This window comes from Amblyraja radiata, chromosome 30 (genome assembly GCF_010909765.2).
Source record: "Amblyraja radiata isolate CabotCenter1 chromosome 30, sAmbRad1.1.pri, whole genome shotgun sequence".
Lineage (NCBI taxonomy): Eukaryota > Metazoa > Chordata > Chondrichthyes > Rajiformes > Rajidae > Amblyraja > Amblyraja radiata.
Window position 1 is genome coordinate 13855989 of NC_045985.1, and position 21180 is coordinate 13877168.

Consider the following 21180-nt stretch of genomic DNA (forward strand, 5'->3'; position numbering starts at 1 on the left):
CCTTCAGAAACTCCACACTGTCTTTTTGATCCATCTGTTGCTGCAACTTTAAGAGTTCCTCCTGAATAGATTTTAAATTCTCTTGAACCTTTCCAAGATTTGTCTCCATTGTATTTAGAATCTTCTTCTCTTCCTCCCGGATATCTGCCAGTGTGCGCTGCTCTTTCTCAGTGAGAATCTGGTGCAGTTCAGCATACTGGGATGTGATCTTGGACCGAAAGTCGTGTGACTGTTCCTGTGAAATAAACGGTGAAGAACAATATATAATGTCACTGATTGTGTTTCCTCACGACTTTGACCGTAACATTTGTCCTGGACATTTTTTATTTGCTTTGCCAATTCAATTCTTTGTCTAAATGCTTCTGAAATGTCGTGAGGGTAATGTTATAACCTATCAATCCTCTACCCCTAATACAATTCTCTGCTGCCTATTCTTTTTCGCGTGCCCATTAATTCCCATTTATCCGTCCGCCACCCACTTTCCCAGGGATTATAACAGTCACAGATTGACCATTGAACCAGCGTGTATTGGGGACGTGGAGGGAATCCGACGCGGTCACAGGGAGAAGGCGTGAACCACACGGGCAGCACCCGAGGTCAGGATCGAACCCGCTCACCAGAACTAGGAGACAGCAGCACTACTTGTGTCACTGCACTGCCCTATTATTACACGCGTCAAAGGTATCAAATCTACACAAGATCAGGAAATCGAAACTTAAAAGCCTCACCAGAACTCCAGAAATCTTCTGTTTCTGTTGCTGCTCCATTTGCTGGATCCCCGATTGCTTTTTTGTAAGAGACTAGATGGAAGATTTCACCTGATCCTGGGATTGTGATTGAAAATCAGAGAATAAAAGTGTTAGATTATAAAGATGGATTTAAACAATGATGCGATCAAAACCGGTTTGCTTTTACCTTGTAGGTTTCAACAGCTTCTTTAACCGGCATGAAGTTGTGAGACTTGTGTTCCCGCCCAGCTGCACAAATCACACAGATCAGCTTCTTGTCAGTTTCACAAAACAGCTTCAGTTCTTCCTGATGTTCCTCGCACTGAAGTTTACTTTCCTTCTCTGTCCGATTCAGGCTCAGTGTTCGAGCTTTCTCAGACAGTCTCGCCAAGGCCCGATTCACCCTGAGGGTGCGGTCTGTAAACTCCTCTCTACATTCCGGGCAGGAGTTTCTCACCTCCCTGTCCCAACTCTGTGTGATACAGGAGCGGCAGAAGTTGTGCCCGCAGTCCAGCGCCACCGGATCGATGAAGAAATCCAGGCAGATGGGACAAACTGCCTCCTCGGTCCAACTCTCGACCTGCTCTTTCGCAGCCATTTTAATCCTCCACGTCCTGGTTCAAAACGCATTCCCATTCGCTGAAACTGCTGACGCCCTGCAGCAATTAATTGGAGCGCCGGAGGCTGAAGTGCATGGGATCAAGAGGTGAATGGATAGGGTGAATGCACAGTCTTTTACCCGGAGTAGTGGAGTCGAGAACTAGAGGACACAGGTTTGTGGTGAGAGGTGCAAGATTTAATCGGAACCTGAGTAACAATATTTACACACAGAAGGTCGTGGGGAAATGGAACAAGCTGCCAGAGGAGGTCAGTGAGGCTGGACAACAACATGTGGGCGGGGTTTAGGATCCGAGGGAGCCCGGAGCTGTGGAACGATCAATGAAAGGGGCGGGGCACGGCTGAGGGGAGGCGGAGCTCAGCCCCGTCAATCACAGCCCTGACCAGAAAGCCGATGTCATTTGTAATCAGCTTCGGGTAAATTTCATTCCCTGAAACTAAAGTTTTTCCAGTTAAATGGGTGATTGGAACGTGAGTCTGACCATAAAATGCCAACAAAAAAACAGAAAACGTTGTCGGCATTCAGCAGGTCGGGCAGTGTACAGTATCTGGAAAGGGAAGGGTTAATATTTCTGAGGTAATATGGAGCAGCAGATTGAACAGCTGCCTCACGGGGCCAGAGACCCGGGTTCGATCCTGACCATGTTCAATGTTCGGAACGTGCACATTCTCCCTGTGACCGCATGGGTTTCCTCCGGGTGCTCCGGTTTTCTCCCACATTCAAATGACATGCGGGTTTGTAGGGTAATTGGTCCTCTGTAAATTGCCCCAAGTATGTTGGGAGTGAACGGGAAGGTGGGATAACAGAGACCACGTGTTAATTGGAGATCGATGGTCGATGTGGGCTCGGTGGGCCGAAGGGCCTACTTCCATGCTGTATCTCTAAAGTAAAGTAAGCTCCGCTCTGGTCAGAAAATGAACCTTGCACTGCCGCTCAACAGAGAAAACAAGTCGTCATCAATACTGCACAGGAACAGGCCCTTCAACACACAATGTCTAGCTTATGGAAGGACCATTCAGAAGCCTGATAACAGAGGGAAGGAGGCTGTTCCTGAGACTGGTAGTACGCGCTTTCAAGATTCTGTACCTTCTGCCCGACAAGAACAGTGAGAAGAAGGAATGACCGGGGTGGGACAAGTATTTGATTATGTTGGCTGCTTTTCCATGATGAGGGATGATCTTAGAAGAGATGTAAAAAAATCATGAGAGGAACAGATCGGGTAGCCGCACAGAGCCCCTTGCCCAGAGGAGGGGCATCAAGTACCAGAGGACATAGGTTTAAGGTGAGGTTGGAAAGGTTTAATAGGAACCTGAGGGGTAACTTTGTTCACACAAGGGGTGGTGGGTGTATGGAATGAGCTGCTGGAGGAGGTATATGAGGCGGGCACTATCGTAACGTTTCAGAAGCATTTAGACAGGCACATGGCTAGGACAGGTTAGAGGGATATGGGCCAAACGCGGGCAGTGCAGGTCGGTTCAAGAACCTAATGGTTGTGGGTAAGGAGCTGGGTATGGGAGCTCTAATGAACCTGTCGGTTTTGTTGACGGCCATCTAGAACCAGAACAGTTCCTTCACCCCACATCAGACTGCAATGCCTCCACCGTATGTGCCTCGACCACCACTCCAGCAGCGCGTTCCAGGCACCCATCACCCTGTGTGATAAAACATGCCCCGCACATCTCCTTGAAAGATCCCCGTACTGTGTTAAAATCCATGTCGTCCCATCATTGACTTTTCCACGCTGGGAAAATAGCCCTGAATCATTCCAAGCCGAGAGCAACCCGGCGGGGGGCAGCCGAGAACGAAGGGGGACCCGGCGCGGGGGCGCCTGCTGCCTGGTGCGGCGGGGCCTGGTTCACCGCTGCGGGGAAATATAGACTGTTCCATGAACTTCTCGCAACCTAGTCGGCGCCCACTGTACCGCCCAGGTCAGGTCTGTATTTTACCGGGTTACTGGCAAAAACAAGGCATTTCACTGATCCGAGGTACATTGAACAATTGTTTAAGAAAGAACTGCAAATGCTGGAAAAATCGAAGGTAGACAAAAATGCTGGAGAAACTCAGCGGGTGAGGCAGCATCTCTGAAGAGAAGGAATGGGTGACGTTTAGGGTCGAGACCCTTCTTCATTACAGTGCCTGGTATTGAAGTGATGTTATTGTGTCTGGTATTGAAGTGATGTTATCACCCTTCTTCAGACTGGTATGGGGATGGGGGAGGGGCGGGAAGAAGAAAGGAGGAGGCGGAGACAGTGGGATGTGAGAGAGCTGGGGGACAGCAAGGACTACCTGAAATTGGAGAAGTCAATGTTCATACCGCTGGGGTGCAAACTACGCAAGTGAAATATGAGGTGCTGCTCCTCCAATTTGCGGTGGGACTCACTCTGGCCATGGAGGAGGCGAGGTCTGTATTTTACCGGTTTGCATGCAGAAGCAAATAATTCCACTGTCACAAGGTACACGTGACAATAGAGTATAATTGAATCATTGAATTCAAGTTTACAGATGAGATTATTAAATAAAAATCGAGCGTATAAGAAGGTACTGCAGATAGACACAAAAAGCTGGAGTAACTCAGCGGGACAAGCATCATCTCTGGAGAGATGGAATGGGTGACGTTTCGGGACTAGACCCCTTCTTCATTGCAGTGTCTGGTATTGAAGTGATGTTACTGTGCAGAGTCTGAGACCAAGCGTAGGCTTGGCGATAGTTTCGCCTCTGGCTATATCCTCCTCCCTTTTCCTTTATTCTCCCCGCTCCCCCACCAGTCTGAAGAATTGTTTCGGCCTGAAATGTTGCCCATTTCCTTCGCTGCATAGATGCTGCTGCATCCGCTGAGTTTCTCCAGCTTTTTTGTGTACAGACAAATTACAACCTTTGCACGCGTTTTAACGTTTTTTCCACGAGTACTCTCTGGAACGATAGGTGATGAATGTACAGAAGTCGAAGTCATCGCATGAATAAATAACACTATTAAATGTACAGATACTGACCACGTGTGAATGAATAGCTTGCACGGTTGTTTGTTTTTTTGTCTGTCTCTGGGTCTATAACTCAGCGGGACAGGACAGGCATGGAAATAGCCAACGGAGAGGTTGAGAAGGAGTTTCTTCCCAGAGGCCATTCGGACTGTAAACTCCTATCTCACCAGGGACTAACTTTACTGAACGTTTTTTCCTTCCAATATTTAATATGTAAAAGAATATGTGTGTGTTTATGATTGTGTTTATCAGTAAGAAAGTGCTACATCACATTATTGGTAAATAGTTAAGATCCAATAAGGAAACTTCAATTGGTTGTTTGTTTTTTTGTCTTTTTGCACAAAGTCCGCGAGCATTGCCACTTTTCATTTCACTGCACATCTCGTATGTGTATGTGACGAATAAACTTGACTTGACTTGACTTGACTTGACAAAGATGCTGCTCCTGCTCCTGATCCAGTATCTCAGGGCAGTCCCAGCTAAAGATCTTATAAGATCTTTGGTCCCGGCAAAGATGCTGATGCTGCTCCTGCTCCAGTATCTCAGGGAAGTCTGAGCAAAGATGCTGCTGCTGCTGCTCCTCCAGTATCTCAGGGAAGTCCCAAATATGCTGCGCCTGCTTCTCCAGTATCTCAGGGCAGTCCCAAAGATGCTGCTCCTGCTTCTCCAGTATCTCAGGGCAGTCCCAAAGTTGCTGCTCCTGCTCTAGTATCTGTGGGCAGTCCCAGCCAAAGATGCTGCTCCAGTATTTCATTGCAGTCTCAGCAAAGATGCTGCTCCTCCTCCAGTATCTCAGGGCAGTTCCAGCTAAAGATGCTGCTGCTGCTCCTCCAGTATCTCAGGGCTGTCCCAGCTAAAGATGCTGCTCCTGCTCCTCCTCCAGTATCTCAGGGCAGTCCCAAAGGACCAGGGACTAACTTTACTGAACGTTTTTCCTTCCAATATTTAATATGTAAAATAATATGTGTGTGTTTATGATTGTGTTTATAGTTTGAAGAAGGGTTTCGGCCCGAAACGTCGCCTATTTCCTTCGCTCCATAGATGCTGCTGCACCCGCTGAGTTTCCCCAGCAATTTTGTGTACCTTCGATATTCCAGCATCTGCAGTTCCCCTTTGAACACGTGTTTATAGTTTGTTTGGTTGTTTGTTTGTTTGTCTTTTTGCACAAAGTCCGCGAGCATTTGCCACTTTTCATTTCACTGCACATCTCGTGTGTGTATCTGACGGATAAACTTGACTTGACTTGGCATCCCTGGAGAGAAGGGATGGCGCGGCCAATCACGCGGTCAGCGGGCTATCCTGGTCTGGCCAATCACGCGACAGTGGGCGGGACATGGTGATCTGGACCGACCAATCATGCTTAAGGGGGCGGGTCATCAAGATCTGGGCCGACCAATCACGCGTCAGCGGATGGGCCATCGTGATCACGGCCGGCCAATCACACGTTAGTGGGCGGACTATCGTGGTCTGGATCCACCAATCACGCGTCATTGGGCGGGTCATAGTGATCTGGACCGGCCAATCACGCGTCAGTGGGCGGCCCCGCTGATGTCAGAGAGAACAAAGGATTTTGTGAATGGAGCTTTAACTGGAGCGCGCTCATGAGTGACGGCAGGTTAACGAGGCAGTGTTTACGAGCAAAGAACAATGTTTCTTATTTAATGTCCCTTGTCTAGTCTGAAATATAATTGTGTGTGTTATATGATTATATACATTTATATAATTTTCATGTATGTGTTTATAAACATTTTATTCTTTAACAAGAATTAACAGAATTATGAACTAACAGAATTATGAATCTAACCCTATATCACACACAAAAACTTCCCCCGCAACGTCAATTACCCTGCGAGTCGGGTCGGTTCCGGTTACTACAAAATCAACTCAAACACTGCTTGTGAGCCATTTAAAAAGAAATGATTTAAAAAACATAAAAAAAGACAATTACCAGAACAAATTTTATTCTTGACAAGAAGTATGAACTGACAGAATTATGAATCTAACCCTATATCACACACACAAACTGTTGCCCCGCAACATTGATTACATTGCGAGTCGGGTCGGGTCAGGTAGGCTCAGGTTACTAAAATGGGCGGGGAAAATGCCCATGATCCCCTCCATAGCTACTACACGTCAGCCCATTGCATTTCGCAGGAGTAGCCTATCTTGCTCCGCTTTAAGATCTTTGTTTACGAGGCCTGTCCCACCAGCATGCGACTGACTCCATGCGGCAGCAAAGATCCCATAGTGGAGCTATAGGATCTTTGGTGAATGTTATTTGTTTAAGAAGGAACTGCAGATGCGGGAAAATCGAAGGTAGACAAAAATGCTGGAGAAACTCAGCGGGTGCAGCAGCATCTATGCAGCGAAGGAAATGGGCAACGTTTCAGGCCGAAACCCTTCTTCAGACTGGTTGGGGGCGGGGAGAATAGAGGAAAAAGGAGGAGGAGACAGCCAGAGGGCCGAAGGAGAGGTAGGAAGAGGAGGAGACAGCAAGGGCTAACAAAATTGGGAGAATTCAATGTGCATGCCCCCATCAAGCAATGTTACAAATTTTTGAGATTTAAAAAATCAAGTCTGCAATTTATCCCATCAGATAAAGCATAAAAATAAGTTTAATTTGTCACTTAATTCACTTTCATATCTTCAGTATTAAAAAAAGTCATAGAAACATAGACATAGAAACATAGAAAATAGGTGCAGGAGTAGGCCATTCGGCCCTTCGAGCCTGCACCGCCATTCGATATGATCATGGCTGATCATTCCAACTCAGTATCCCATCCCTGCCTTCTCTCCATACCCCCTGATCCCTTTAGCCACAAGGGCCATATCTTAAATATAGCCAATAAACTGGCCTCAACTACCTTCTGTGGCAGAGAATTCTACAGATTCATTAGTCTCTGCGTAAAAAATGATTTTCTCATCTCGGTCCTAAAAGACTTCCCTCTTATCCTTAAACTGTGACCACTAGTTCTGGACTTCCGCAACATCGGGAATAATCTTCCTGCATCTAGCATGTCCAACCCCTTAAGAATTTTGTAAGTTTCTATAAGAATATGTGGCCATTTTCATACTCGGAAATTAGCATCTTGTTCCCTATTACTTTTCCATTGACTTAACACAAAAGCTGTGATCGAGGACAGTCAAATGGCCATAAATTTCTTAAAAATTAAGAGAACTAAAATAAATTTTCAGTTATTATAGATTGAAGCATTCTGAAACAAATATGAAACAATCTTACTTTGATGACTTGAAATTAAAGCATATAATTAGTTAGTTACCTAATTGTAGCTAATTACAAAATTCAATTACCAGATCTAAACATCTATCAATTTCTTAAGAATAGATTAACATTTTTAGTTACGGAGGGTGCGGTCTTTGCGGAAGGCAGACATGTGGGGAGATATGAAGATGGGGCCAGTGGTGGGGTCACGTTGGAGGTGGTGAAACTGACGGAGTTGTAGACTGTCACGCTGGTGAGTGCCCTGCCAGCCCTCTGCTGTTTTTCAGTCCTCCGAGCGCTGCGGTCCTCGCTCTGGTCCACGACGCCGGCAGCCTAGCTTGGGCCCAGTGCCCGATGGGGAGGCTTGTGCTCCATGACCGGTAGCTGCTGCCTCTACCCCCTCCCCCTCCCTCTCTACCCCCTCCTCGAGGCAGAGAAAGTGAGAGAGAGGTGGGGGGGAAGAGGGGGGGGGGGGGTGGGGTGGGGGGTGGAAGAAGTGGGGAGAGAGGGGGTGGGGTGGTGTGGATGCCTTGTGCCTATCAAACCCTCAACTTCCCCCAGTTAGGCAATTAAGGGACTATTTGGGGAGTCTGGTAGGACCAAGGCAATGGGTGATTTTGTTTTTCCAAGGCTGTGATTGGCCACATAAACCTGGTTTTAACTGGTATCTTTAATATCTAGGCTAGCCTAGATGGGCCCAAGGGTCCGTTTAGGGTGTCTGGTAGACCCAAGGCAGCAGATAATTGTTCATTTATAGGTCATAGATCAGCAGATAGGGTCATTTTATATCCCCCACCCATGGTGTGATAGATCATTTAAACTTGGTTTTAGCCTAAGGGTTTCGGCCCGAAACGTTGCATATTTCCTTCGCTCCATAGATGCTGCTGCACCCGCTGAGTTTCTCCAGCATTTTTGTGTACCTTCGATTTTCCAGCTTCTGCAGTTCCATCTTAAAAACTTCTTAACCACTTACAATATTGTAGGTTTGTAGATTAATACAACATACACTTAATACCCTGATGTTGAATTTGGATAATTCGCATCACCAGTAACATTCACAAGAACTGAATAGAAAGATTGTGTTTATTTGAATAATGTGCTTGGTGCTTCTAATACTGCAATTGAAATAAACCCAAATCGCTTTGCACTGTATAGCATGTTTTTAAACTCCTTTTGTGTGTTCCTGTCTACAATTTGACTCCTGCATTTCAGTTGCCATTCGTGGCTGCTCTTCAAAGAGACTTATGCCCCTGTCCCACTTAGGAAACCTGAATGGAAACCTCTGGAGACTTTGCACCCCACCCAAGGTTTCCGTGCGGTTCCCGGAGGTTTTTTGTCAGTCTCCCTACCTGCAACCTCAGGCAACCACCTGCAACCTCCGGGAACCGCACGGAAACCTTGGGTGGGGCGCAAAGTCTCCAGAGGTTTCCGTTCAGGTTTCCTAAGTGGGACAGGGGCATTACGCATGTAAAGCACTGTGGGGTCTCCTAAAAGAGACGCGAGGATATTTTGTAAATGTAAGCGTGTTGTTGTTGTACTCACTCGATCTTGTGGGGAATATTGCATTTCTGATGCATGAAAAGGGGTCGAGGTTAGACGAGGTAGCCGATGGCGTCCGCGGGCTTGGAATGGACTTTGTTCACTCTTGTTTTCTCTGACAGAGATAGAGACGGCGAGAAAGTGAAGGGAAAGGGCTCGAGCAGAGGAACGTGAGAGCTGGTTGGAAACTGGCAGTGAGGGAGCTTTTCCCATTGAGAGTAGGGAAGTTTCAAAGAAGAGGACATGACTTGAGAATTAAGGGACAGAAGTTTAGGGGTAACATGAGGGGGAACTTCTTCACTCAGAGAGTGGTAGCTGTGTGGAATGAGTTTCCAGTGGAAATGGTGGAGGCAGGTTCGATTTTATCATTTAAAAATAAATTGGATAGGTCTATGGACGGGAAAGGAATGGAGGGTTATGGTCTGAGTGCAGGTAGATGAGACCAGGGGAAAATAAGTGTTCGGCACGGACTTGAAGGGCCGAGATGGCCTGTTTTCCGTGCTGTAATTGTTATATGGTTATATGGAGATAAAGCGTTAAGGCGGTGAACGAGAGCAAGAAGCAACACCGATACAGACATGATGTACCTGGGAGAGAGTTGAGGGAGGGGTCTGGCGGCGACTGAAACAAGGAATGTTCTACATATTCTACAGAGAGACAGGCAGAGCCTGAGTACAACAGGCTCCCACCTGGAACCAGGAATTCGGTTTGAACCCATTCTTCCAAAGATCCTTCCCGAAGAACACAAATCTGTTGTGCGGAGAGCAAATGCTGCAAACACCTGATGAACTTCTGAACAAGTGGGAAGGGCGATTGTTTCAATCTTTATATTTTCACAAAAGTGTTTCTGTTCCTTTGACGGATGCAGTTAACACGTTGAAATGAACGGATCGACAGACAGCTCTGATTTCAGTTGCTGTTTATTTCACTCTTCCCACATTTACATTCCCCCTGGTTTTATTTCCGCGCTCACTGGGTTTCACGACGCGGGATTTGGGGATTAAATGGGAGCCGTTCAGCGCCGACCTGTTGTCCATCGGGTTTCTGCCCTACATCCCCTGAGCCCTGCTCCTGATGCTGAGCAGAACCGGACCAGATTCTCAGCCACTTTTCATCCCAAGGCCTGAAGAAAGGATAAAGTTTCTCCGTGAATTTATTCCCAGCGAAGGTGTGGAGATGGGACTTGGTGTCCACGTCGTAAAATGAAACTATCCCGGACTCGTAACCGAGATAAACTCCCACCCTCCCGGGGATGGGACGGGCGGGGAGAGGGGATGGAGGGGAGGTGAATGCATCAAACACCTCATCCCACCGCCATATCCTCCAGACTCCATTCTCGGGGGTCAGTGTGACCGGCCCCTTCCTCTCCACAGACTCTGCGGCGACTCCCAGACTCCAGCCCCGACTCCCCGCCACCTCCACCTCCCAGTAATGTCTCCCCGATGTGAATCCCTCCGATCCCAACACACACGCCCCGGCTGTAAACCTCTTCCCGGTGTCAGGGAGACTCCTCCGGGTCTCAGTCCGTCTCACCCTCTTCCGATCCTCAGACACCTCGAGCCACTGATGCGCTGTTTCCACATCCAGGGTGACGGAGACTGGGGGGAGAAGCAGAGAATCAGAGAGTCCCCGGGGGTCGGTGGGGGAGAGTCAGGCACAGGCGGGCGGACAACTGACACCTTGCTCAGGGGTTTCACCCACAACCACATTGGATGAACAACAGACATCTTTCCATGAGCTTTTAACCGGGCTGTAGAGGGGAAATTCCGCAGATTATCGGGAACAGGAGGGGGCACGGTGCGTGGATGGGGAAAACAAACGTGGAAAGTGAGGATGAACAAGAAACTGCGGGTGGAGATGGTGAAATAAGGCGGGTTTTCAAATATCTTGGCAGTAGATGGCGAGGGAGAGGCAGATTGGAAGATGAGGAGACGGAGGTGTGTGGTAATTAAAGAGGAAGTAGAGATGTGGGGTGGAGTAGCCGTGATAATACTGAACGGGAGTGGACTGGACAGGCGGGGCAATCTGCTACTCTTTACTTGCTTTCTTTAGTGGAGGGTAGATTTGATGTGTCTGTACAACCAAGAACACTATGATCTCATTGTGAAGCAATATATGAACTTCACTGAGGGACTTGACAATGTTTCACATGTAAGGCTGGTCCATAAAAGGAAGTCAGGTTGGATCCAAGACGAGTTGGTAAAATGGTAAAAAGTAGGTGTGATCTTTCTGCCTGGAGATCTGTGACTGGTGGTGTGCATTAGAGATCGGTGCTGCAACCATTGCTGTTCATTTTATGTTTTCATGGCTTGGATGTGAATGTAGGAGGTGTGACTACTAAGTTTGTGGAGAACGGGTAATGTTGTGGATAGCAAGGTAGTCTGTCAAAGTCTGCAGCAGGATGTAGGCTAGATCATCGAAACCTTATTGTCATGCAGGGAGATCAATACTGGAGGACGCAGTTTTCTTCACACAAAGGGTTGTTAATACCTGGAATATTTTGCCATAGGATGTGGTGAAATCAGATGTAACCACTATATTTAAGAGGCATTGCGATTTGGCAAACGAGGTGTAGAATAAGGTACACAAAAATGTTGGAGAAACTCAGCGGGTGCAGCAGCATCTATGGAGCGAAGGAAAAAGGCAAAGTTTCGGGCCGAAAACCCTTCTTCAGACTAATATGGTTCTCATGTGGGCAAATGGGATTTGTGTGGCTGGGGAAAAGGGTGGACATGGAGGCGATGGGCCGAATGGCCTGATTCTGTAATGTACAACCATGGCTCTCTGGCTCCAAGAGCACTGAATGACTGATTATGCACAGCCACCGGGTGTGCAGTGAATTCCAAAGGTTGCCTAGTCTCAGCATGCAGTAATGTCTCCTTGTCTCTGTCCTAAATGGTGCAGCTCACATTCAGAGGGTTTCCGCTGGCTCCAGACCCCCTCAGACAGGGGAAACATCCTCCCTGCATCCAGCCCACTGAGCCGTGTTAGGACTTTGTGTTTCACTGAATTTTCCTCTAATACACCTGAACCCTCGAGTACACAGGCCTAGTCTACGCAATTTCACCCAGCACAGCAAACCTATTCTCCCAGGAACAAGGATCTGTTCAAATGCAAACAATCTTTGCTTTGTCTTTGTGATACTTCCCCCAGAGTCCATTAATACCATTAATCTTCACATATAAGTATTGCATAAAGATGTCTTAAAAAAGATCAATGGATTATTTTTTAGTGGATATGAAATTAATGCCATATACAAACAACCCAACATACCACATTAGTAGTATCTCAGATCACTCCCCGTTGACATTCTCAGTAAAATTTGAGGGAATGCCGGGCAAAAAATTTTTTTGGAGGTTTAATACACATATTTTAAATGATGTGCAAGGCTATCAATATTTAAAACAACAAATGGAACTTTTTTTCGATACAAATGATATACCAGGTACTTTGCCTTCTTTACTATGGGAAACTTTTAAGGCATTTATGAGAGGAATTATAATTTCATATCAAAGTTTTCAAAATAAAAAGAATAAGACAGAACAATTGTTGTTAGAACAAGAAATCAGACAGTTAGAGATGGATAATGCCAAAGATTCCACGACAGATAAACACAATAAGATAATATTACTGAAATTTAAACTTAATCGAATTTTATCGGCAAGGGTAATAAGACTATTCCAAATGACAAAACAGGAACATTTTGAGTTTGGTGACAAACCACATAAGCTTTTAGCTCGCCAATTGAAAAAACAAGAAAAGGAAAATACTATAACCAAAATTAAATCAGAGAAAGGAGAATTACTAATACTACCTAAAGATATTAATAATAGATTTGCCCAATTTTATCAAAACTTATATACATCTAAAATTAAAAGAGAAGATAGTAAAATAAAAAAATTTCTAGATAATTGTAATCTTCCAATACTGGACCTTTTGGAACAAGAGGAATTAGGAGCTCAAATTACAATCAAAGAAATAGGTGAAACAATAAAATCGCTGAAAAATGGTAAGACACCGGGACCAGATGGTTTTAATAATGAATTTTATAAAAATTTCAGGAGATAACAACCCCTTATTTATTTAATTTATACTCCCATGCTTTTAAAGAAAACAAACTACCTGAAACACTAACAGAATCAACTATTACACTTATTCCAAAAAAAGATAAAGATTTAGAAGATCCGGGCTCGTACAGAGCTATATCACTTTTAAATACAGATCAGAAAATTTTAGCAAAGATTTTATCAAGAAGATTAAGCAAATATATTAGTAAATTGTTAAACCCTGATCAAACGGGGTTTATACCTAAAAGACACTCATTTAATAATCTGAGACGTCTGTTTAATATAATGTACTCGCATAAAGTAGAGGAAGAAGATATATCAATTATTTCTTTGGATGCAGAGAAAGCATTTGATCAGGTAGAGTGGCAATACTTATATAAAGTACTACAAAAATTTAATATGGGAGAGAATTTTATAAGATGGGTAAAATTATTATATGATAAACCGATGGCAAGAATTTTAACTAATAACATGTTATCTCAAAAATTTCAACTATCAAGGGGTAATAGGCAGGGATGTGCACTATCACCCCTGCTATTTGCCCTTATGATAGAACCCCTGGCTGAAAGTATAAGAATTCATCCGAATATTCAGGGCTATAATACCAGAGACTCAAAGAATAAAATCTCATTATATGCAGACGATATACTTTTATATATTACAAAGTCACAAACGAGCATACCAAATTTATTAAACTTAATAGAGGAATTTGGGTCTTTTTCTGGATATAGAATAAACTGGAATAAAAGTGAAATCATGACATTAAAACCTCAAGAACCTACACACTTACTGAAGTTCCCCTTTAAAATCGCAACAGAAAAATTTAAATATTTGGGTATTCAGATTACTAGAAAATATAAAGCATTATTCAATGCTAATTTCATGCCTTTATTAAATAAACTTAATACGTTGATTAAATTTTGGAAAACACTTCCCTTATCATTATTAGGTAGAATAAATGCAATAAAAATTATCTTCCTACCACAATTATTATACCTATTTCAATCTATACCGGTATATATACCAAAATACTTTTTTTAAAAATTAGACTCTAATATTACTAATTATATTTGGGACTATAGATCACATAGAATCACAAAAAAACATTTATGTAAACCAAAAGAGGTCGGGGGACTTTCACTTCCGAATTTTATGTATTATTACTGGGCAGTGCATATTAAGAATATGATTTATTGGTTGGATAGTGCTACCCAACAGACAGAATGGATAAAAATGGAGAAGGAGGATTGCCATCCTAGTAATATAGGAACGATCCTCTTCTCCCCAAAAAAACTGAATAACACAATATATAAGAAGAACCCAATTATATATGGTACAATAAGAATTTGGAAACAAATAAAATTATCTTTAAAATTAAGAAATCTATCACTGTTAATGCCAATAGCGAATAACCCTTTATTTAAACCATCTCTTATTGATAAGACATATAACCAATGGGAAAGTCTCGGAATTAGAAGGATCGGGGATATGTATGAAATGGGAAACTTACTATCATTCCAACAATTACAATTAAAATTTAAATTGAAAAACAACCAATATTTTAAATATCTTCAGATTTGCGATTTCGTGAAAAAATATATACAAGGATATCAAAAAGTAACTCCTGACTTATTGGAAGAGGCAATGAATATTGAAGCTGACTCACAAAAATTAATATCATATTTATATAATAGTATTCTAAATATAGACCTACCATCGACAGAGGTACTTAGAGAAGAGTGGGAACGGGAACTAATGATAAAAATTACGAAGGTTAAATGGGAAAAATACCTGATATATATTCACAAATGTTCAATTAATGTAAGACATAATTTAATTCAATTTAAAATTGTACATAGATTATATTACTCAAAAACAAGATTGAACAAATTTTATCCAAATATATCCGCCACTTGTGATAAATGTCTAGCCCAAAAGGCAACTATAACACACTCCTTAGTCTCCTGCATAAAACTTTATAGATTCTGGAATGATATTTTTGAAATATTTACAAAATTATTCAAGACAAGAATGGAACCTAATACTGAAATGATTATATTTGGCGTAATGGAAGATGGGAATAAATTGAACACATCTCAAAATCTATTCCTTAACTATGGTTTAATAATAGCAAAAAAATTAATTCTTAAATTTTGGAAAGGTACATCAATACCAACGCTTAAAATGTGGATTGCAAGTATGTTGGACACCGCTCATCTTGAGGAAATGCGATTCCTCCTAATGGATAAATCAGACCAATTCATAACGAGTTGGTCTCCATTCGTCGTTTTTTTGGAATCATATGGTGCAACACAATTGTAAAAAATAACTGTTTCAGGACTGGACGAGGGTTGGTCAAGACTATAAATAATGATCTCCTCTTTTTTTTTTTTTTTCTTTTTTTCTCTCTATTCTCTCTCTCAACTTTTTTCATTTACTCGTTTTCTTTTTTCACACACTATATATTTCACATCTTTCTATCCTTTACTATCTAACTTCTTTTTCTTATTCTAATCTTTTTTCAGTGTAACAAAAAAAAAAAAAGAAGTTGTACATAAAATGTATTATGAAAATATATATTAGGCACTTTGGTGCCATATGACTGTACTTACTTCTAATAAAATAAAATATTAAAAAAAAAAAAAAAAAAGATCAATGGAAAAGGTATCCGTATTACCTCGTTTGATGATATCAGATGTTTCGCTCAATATTATGTTGTAGAAAAGGGTGCGATCATACTTTTCAATGGGCAACGCGCTATCTACCACCAACATTGGTTTGGTTTCATCAATAACCCTGCAAATATTTAACAGCTGGTTAGAAACTGGGCATTAGCTGTTTTTTTGAGCGGTACATTGTTTCAGTCAAAAGCATGTCCTACCTCCTCTTGCGACCAGCTTCCTCCTGAAATAAATAAAACACAAATCTCAATAGACTGAGATGGATCGTCATGATCCCGACGGCGGGTATTTCACTAGATTGTTACAAAATACCCTCTGATAATTCACAACTCTTTGTCACTGTCACACAGACAGAAAGTGGATATTGTCGTAGAGACATCGAACACGGGGGAGAAAGCATTAGGAATGTCAATGAAAATAACTACGAGTATGCAACTTACGAGTAAGACAGGGCAGGTCGTGGGATTTTATCTGGAGAAGGGAGGACAAAATGGAGATACAAGGGAAAGAGAGTAAAAGAAAAGATAAGACACCAGAATTAACGGGGCAGAACGCCCAGGAAGGGATTGGAGAGTAAGGCCAAGTGAAATGGGCATCAATGTGAAAGGTGCGGGGAGTAATGGATTAAAAGTATTATATATGACAAGGGCGCTGCTGACAACCTTCTACCGCTGCACCACAGAGAGCATATTAACGTATGGCATCTCTGTGTGGTATCTCAGCTGCACGGAGGCGGAGAGGAGCGTCTTCCAGAGTGCAGAAGTTTATTGGGACACCGCTACCAGCCATGGAGGGCATCTACCACACACGGTGCCTCAGGAAGGCCGTCAGCATCCATAAAGACTCCTCACACCCTTGTAATGGACTGTTCGAACTACTTCCCTCCGGCAGACGTTACAAGGCCTTCTACGCCCGAACCTCCAGACTCAGGAACAGCTTCATTCCCAGAGCTATAGTGACTCTGAACCGGCCCTGCTGAGTGGCCCCCATCCCCCCTGGACTGTCTCCCTCGGATGGTCACGTCACACAGACACATCTGCACTTTAGTCTGTTTGAACTGTTTTGACTATTTTCTATTCTTTTACAAACCATGTTCTCGGGATATCTAAATTTTATTAGTTATTTAAGTTATGACATTGGATGGAAGCTGCAAACCAAATCTAGTTGTGCTTATGTGCAATGACAATAAAATATATTATTATTATTATTATTATTATGAATGCACGAAGTATAAGAAATAAAGTGGATGAGCTTGAGGCTCAGTTAGAAATTGACAAGTATGATGTTGTGGGAGTTACAGAGACATGGCTGCAAGAGGATCAGGGCTGGGAACTGAATATTCAAGGATATACGTCCTATCGAAAAGACAGACAGGTGGGCAGAGGGGGTGGGGTAGCTCTGTTGGCGAGGAATGAAATTCAGTCCCCAGCAAGGAGTGATATAGAATCAGGAGATGTATAGTCAGTATGGATAGAACTGAGGAATTGTAAAGGTAAAAACACCCTAATGGGACTTATCTACAGGCACCCAAATAGTAGCCTGGATATAGGGTGCAAGATGAATCAAGAGTTAAAATTGGTCGCAAAATGTCGCAAAGGTAATGCTACGGTTGTTATGGGAGATTTCAACATAGAAACATAGAAAATAGGTGCAGGAGTAGGCCATTCGGCCCTTCGAGCCTGCACCGCCATTTGATATGATCATGGCTGATCATCCAACTCAGTATCCCATCCCTGCCTTCTCTCCATACCCCCTGATCCCTTTAGCCACAAGGCCCACATCTAACTCCCTCTTAAATTTAGCCAATGAACTGGCCTCAACTACCTTCTGTGGCAGAGAATTCCACAGATTCACCACTCTCTGTGTAAAAAATGATTTCCTCATCTCGGTCCTAAAAGTCTTCCCTCTTATCCTTAAACTGTGACCCCCTAGTTCTGGACTTCCCCAACATCGGGAATAATCTTCCTGCATCTAGCCTGTCCAACCACTTAAGAATTTTGTACGTTTCTATAAGATCCCCTCTCAATCTTCTGAATTCTAGCGAGTACAAGCCGAGTCTATCCAGTCTTTCCTCATATGAAAGTCCTGCCATCCCAGGAATCAGTCTGGTGAACCTTCTCTGTACTCCCTTTATGGCAATAATAATAATAATAATAATAATAATAATAATAATAATACATTTTATTTGTATAGCGCTTTTCAAGGACTCAAAGTCGCTTTACATGGTGAGTCAAGAACAAAACAAAATAGAGCAGTAAGACAGAGATGCAAAGGGGAGGGGGACATGGGACTAAGGGTATGCAGAGGTGAAGAGATGGGTCTTGAGGCGGGACTGGAAGATGGTGAGGGACTCAGAAGTTCGGATCAATTGTGGGAGGGAGTTCCAGAGCCTGGGAGCTGCCCTGGAGAAGGCTCTGTCTCCAAAAGTGCAGAGGTTGGATTTCAGAATGGAGAGGAGACCGGCTGAAATGGATCTGAGGGACCGTGAGGGTTGGTAGGGGGAGAGGAGGTCAGTGAGATAAGGGGGGGCCAAGTGGTTGAGGGCTTTGTAGGTGAGGACCAGGATTTTGTAGATGATCCTGTGGGAAATGGGAAGCCAGTGAAGTTGTTTGAGGACTGGGGTGATGTGATGCCAGGATTTGGTGTGGGTGATGAGTCGGGCGGCTGCGTTCTGGACCAGTTGGAGTCGGTTGAAGATGCTGGAATTAATGCCAAAGAGAAGAGAGTTACATCAGTCCAGTCGGGAGGAGATGAAGGCATGGATGAGTCTATCAGCAGCGGGGGGTGTGAGAGAGGGTCTGATTTTGGCAATGTTGCGGAGGTGATAAAATGACGTTTTGACAACATGGCGGATGTGAGGCTCAAGGGAGAGGGTTGAGTCAAAGATCACGCCAAGGTTGCGGGCCTGAGGAGATGGGGAGACAGTGGTGCCGTCAATAGTGAGAGTGGGGTTGTTAATTTTTGTAAGTGTTGATTTGGAGCCAATGAGGAGAAATTCTGTTTTGTTACTGTTTAATTTAAGGAATGTCTTTCCTCAGATTAGGAGACCAAAACTGTACGCAATACTCCAGGTGTGGTCTCACCAAAACCCTGTACAACTGCAGTAGAACCTCCCTGCTCTTATACTCAAATCCTTTTGCTATGAATGCTAACATACCATTTGCTTTCTTCACTGCCTGCTGCACCTGCATTCCTACTTTCAATGACTGGTGTACCATGACACCCAGGTCTCGTTGCATCTCCCCTTTTCCTAATCGGCCACCATTCAGATAAGTCTACTTTCCTGTTTTTGCCACCAAAGTGGATAACCTCACATTTATGCACATTATACTGCATCTGCCATGCCTTTGCCCACTCACCCAACCTATCCAAGTCACCTTGCAGCCTCCTAGCATCCTCCTCACAGCTAACACTGCCCCCCAGCTTCGTGTCATCCGCAAACTTGGAGATGTTGCATTCAATTCCCTCATCCAGATCATTAATATATATTGTAAATAGCTGGGGTCCCTGCACTGAGCCTTGCGGTACACCACTAGTCACTGCCTGCCATTGTGAAAAGGACCCGTTTACTCCTACTCTTTGCTTCCTGTCTGCCAGCCAGTTCTCTATCCACATCAATACTGAACCTCCAATACCATGTGCTTTAAGTTTGTATGCTAATCTCTTATGTGGGACCTTGTCGAAAGCCTTCTGAAAGTCCAGATATAACACATCCACTGGTTCTCCCTTATCCACTCCACTAGTTACATCCTCGAAAAATTCTATAAGATTCGTCAGACATGATTTACCTTTCATAAATCCATGCTGACTTTGTCCAATGAACTCACCACTTTCCAAATGTGCTGCTATCCCATCTTTAATAACTGACTCCAGAATTTTCCCCACCACCGATGTTAGACTAACTGGTCTGTAATTCCCCGTTTTCTCTCTCCCTCCCTTTTTTAAAAGTGGGGTTACATTAGCTTCCCTCCAGTCCTCAGGAACTACTCCAGAATCTAAAGTGTTTTGAAAAATTATCACTAATGCATCCACTATTTCTGCGGCTATTTCCTTAAGTACTCTGGGATGCAACTTATCCGGCCTTTAATCCATTCAATTTACCTAACACCACTTCCCGGCTAACCTGGATTTCACTCAGTTCCTCCATCTCATTTAACCCCGGTCCCTTGCTATTTCCGGCAGATTATTTATGTGTTCCTTGGTGAAGACAGAACCAAAGTAATTATTCAATTGGTCTGCCATGTCCTTGGTCCCCATGATCAATTCGCCTCTTTCTGACTGCAAGGGATCTGCATTTGTTTTAACTAATCTTTTCCTCTTGACATATCTATAAAATCTTTTGCAGTCAGTTTTTATGTTACCTGCCAGTTTTCTTTCATAATCTATTTTCCCTTTCCTAATTAAGCCTTTTGTCCTCCTCTGCTGGACTCTGAATTTCTCCCAGTCCTCTGGTAGGCTGTTTGTTCTGGCTAATTTGTAGGCTTCCTCTTTTGTTTTGATACTATCCCTGATTTCCCTTGTTATCCACGGATGCACTACCTTCCCTGATTTATTCTTTTGCCAAACTGGGATGAACACTTGTTGTAGTTTAAATGCCTTCCATTGCATATCCACCGCCAACCCTTAAGAATCATTGGCCAGTCTATCTTGGCCAATTCACGTCTCATACCCTCAAAGTCACCTTTCTTTAAGTTCAGGACCCTTGTTTCTGAATTAACAATGTCACTATCCATCCTAATGAAGAACTCAACCATATTATGGTCACTCTTGCCCAACATGCAGGTAGATTGGGAAAATCAGGTTGGTGCTGGACCCCACGAAAGGGAGTTGTGGAGTACCTTCGTCATGGATTCCTAAAGCATCTTGTACTGGAGCCTGCTAGGGAGAAGGCAATTCTGGATTTAGTGTTGTGTAATGAACCGGATTTGATAAGGGAACTCGAGGTAAAGGAGCCATTAGGAGATAATGACCATAATATGATAAGTTTTAATCTACAATTTGAGAATGAGAAGGGAATATCGGAAGTGTCAGTATTACAGTTGAACAAAGGGGACCATGGAGCCATGAGGAAGGAGCTGGCCAAAGTTGACTGGAAAGATACCCCAGCAGGGATGACAGTGGAACAACAATGGCAGGTATTTCTGGGAATAATACAGAAGGTGCAGGATCAGTTCATTCCAAAGAGGAAGAAAGATTCCAAGGGGAGTAAGGGGCGACCATGGCTGACAAGGGAAGACCAGGACAGTATAAAAATAAAAGAGAAGTATAACGTAACAAAGATGAGCGGGAAGCCTGAGTGAGGATTGGGAAACTTTTAAAGGGCAACAAAAGATAACTGAAAAGGT

The 21180-nt window shown here is 43.6% G+C and overlaps 1 protein-coding gene and 1 long non-coding RNA gene across 2 annotated transcripts in view; both read right to left on the reverse strand.

Annotated features, from left to right (window-relative positions):
• The window catches only part of LOC116989966 (zinc-binding protein A33-like), a 37862-nt gene that overhangs the window by 10627 nt on the left and 6055 nt on the right, over positions 1–21180 (reverse strand). The window contains exons 5-7 of the mRNA XM_033047522.1: positions 16036–16058; positions 15832–15950; positions 10172–10685 (exon numbers count right to left, since the gene is read on the reverse strand). Coding sequence (XP_032903413.1) covers positions 10172–10685; positions 15832–15950; positions 16036–16058 — 656 coding nt within the window. The remainder of the gene's footprint in view (positions 1–10171; positions 10686–15831; positions 15951–16035; positions 16059–21180) is intronic.
• LOC116990145 lies at positions 199–972 on the reverse strand. The gene is made up of 3 exons (XR_004416439.1): positions 916–972; positions 729–824; positions 199–235 (listed from the first exon to the last, which is right to left on the reverse strand). It is a non-coding gene; the product is annotated as an uncharacterized LOC116990145 (long non-coding RNA).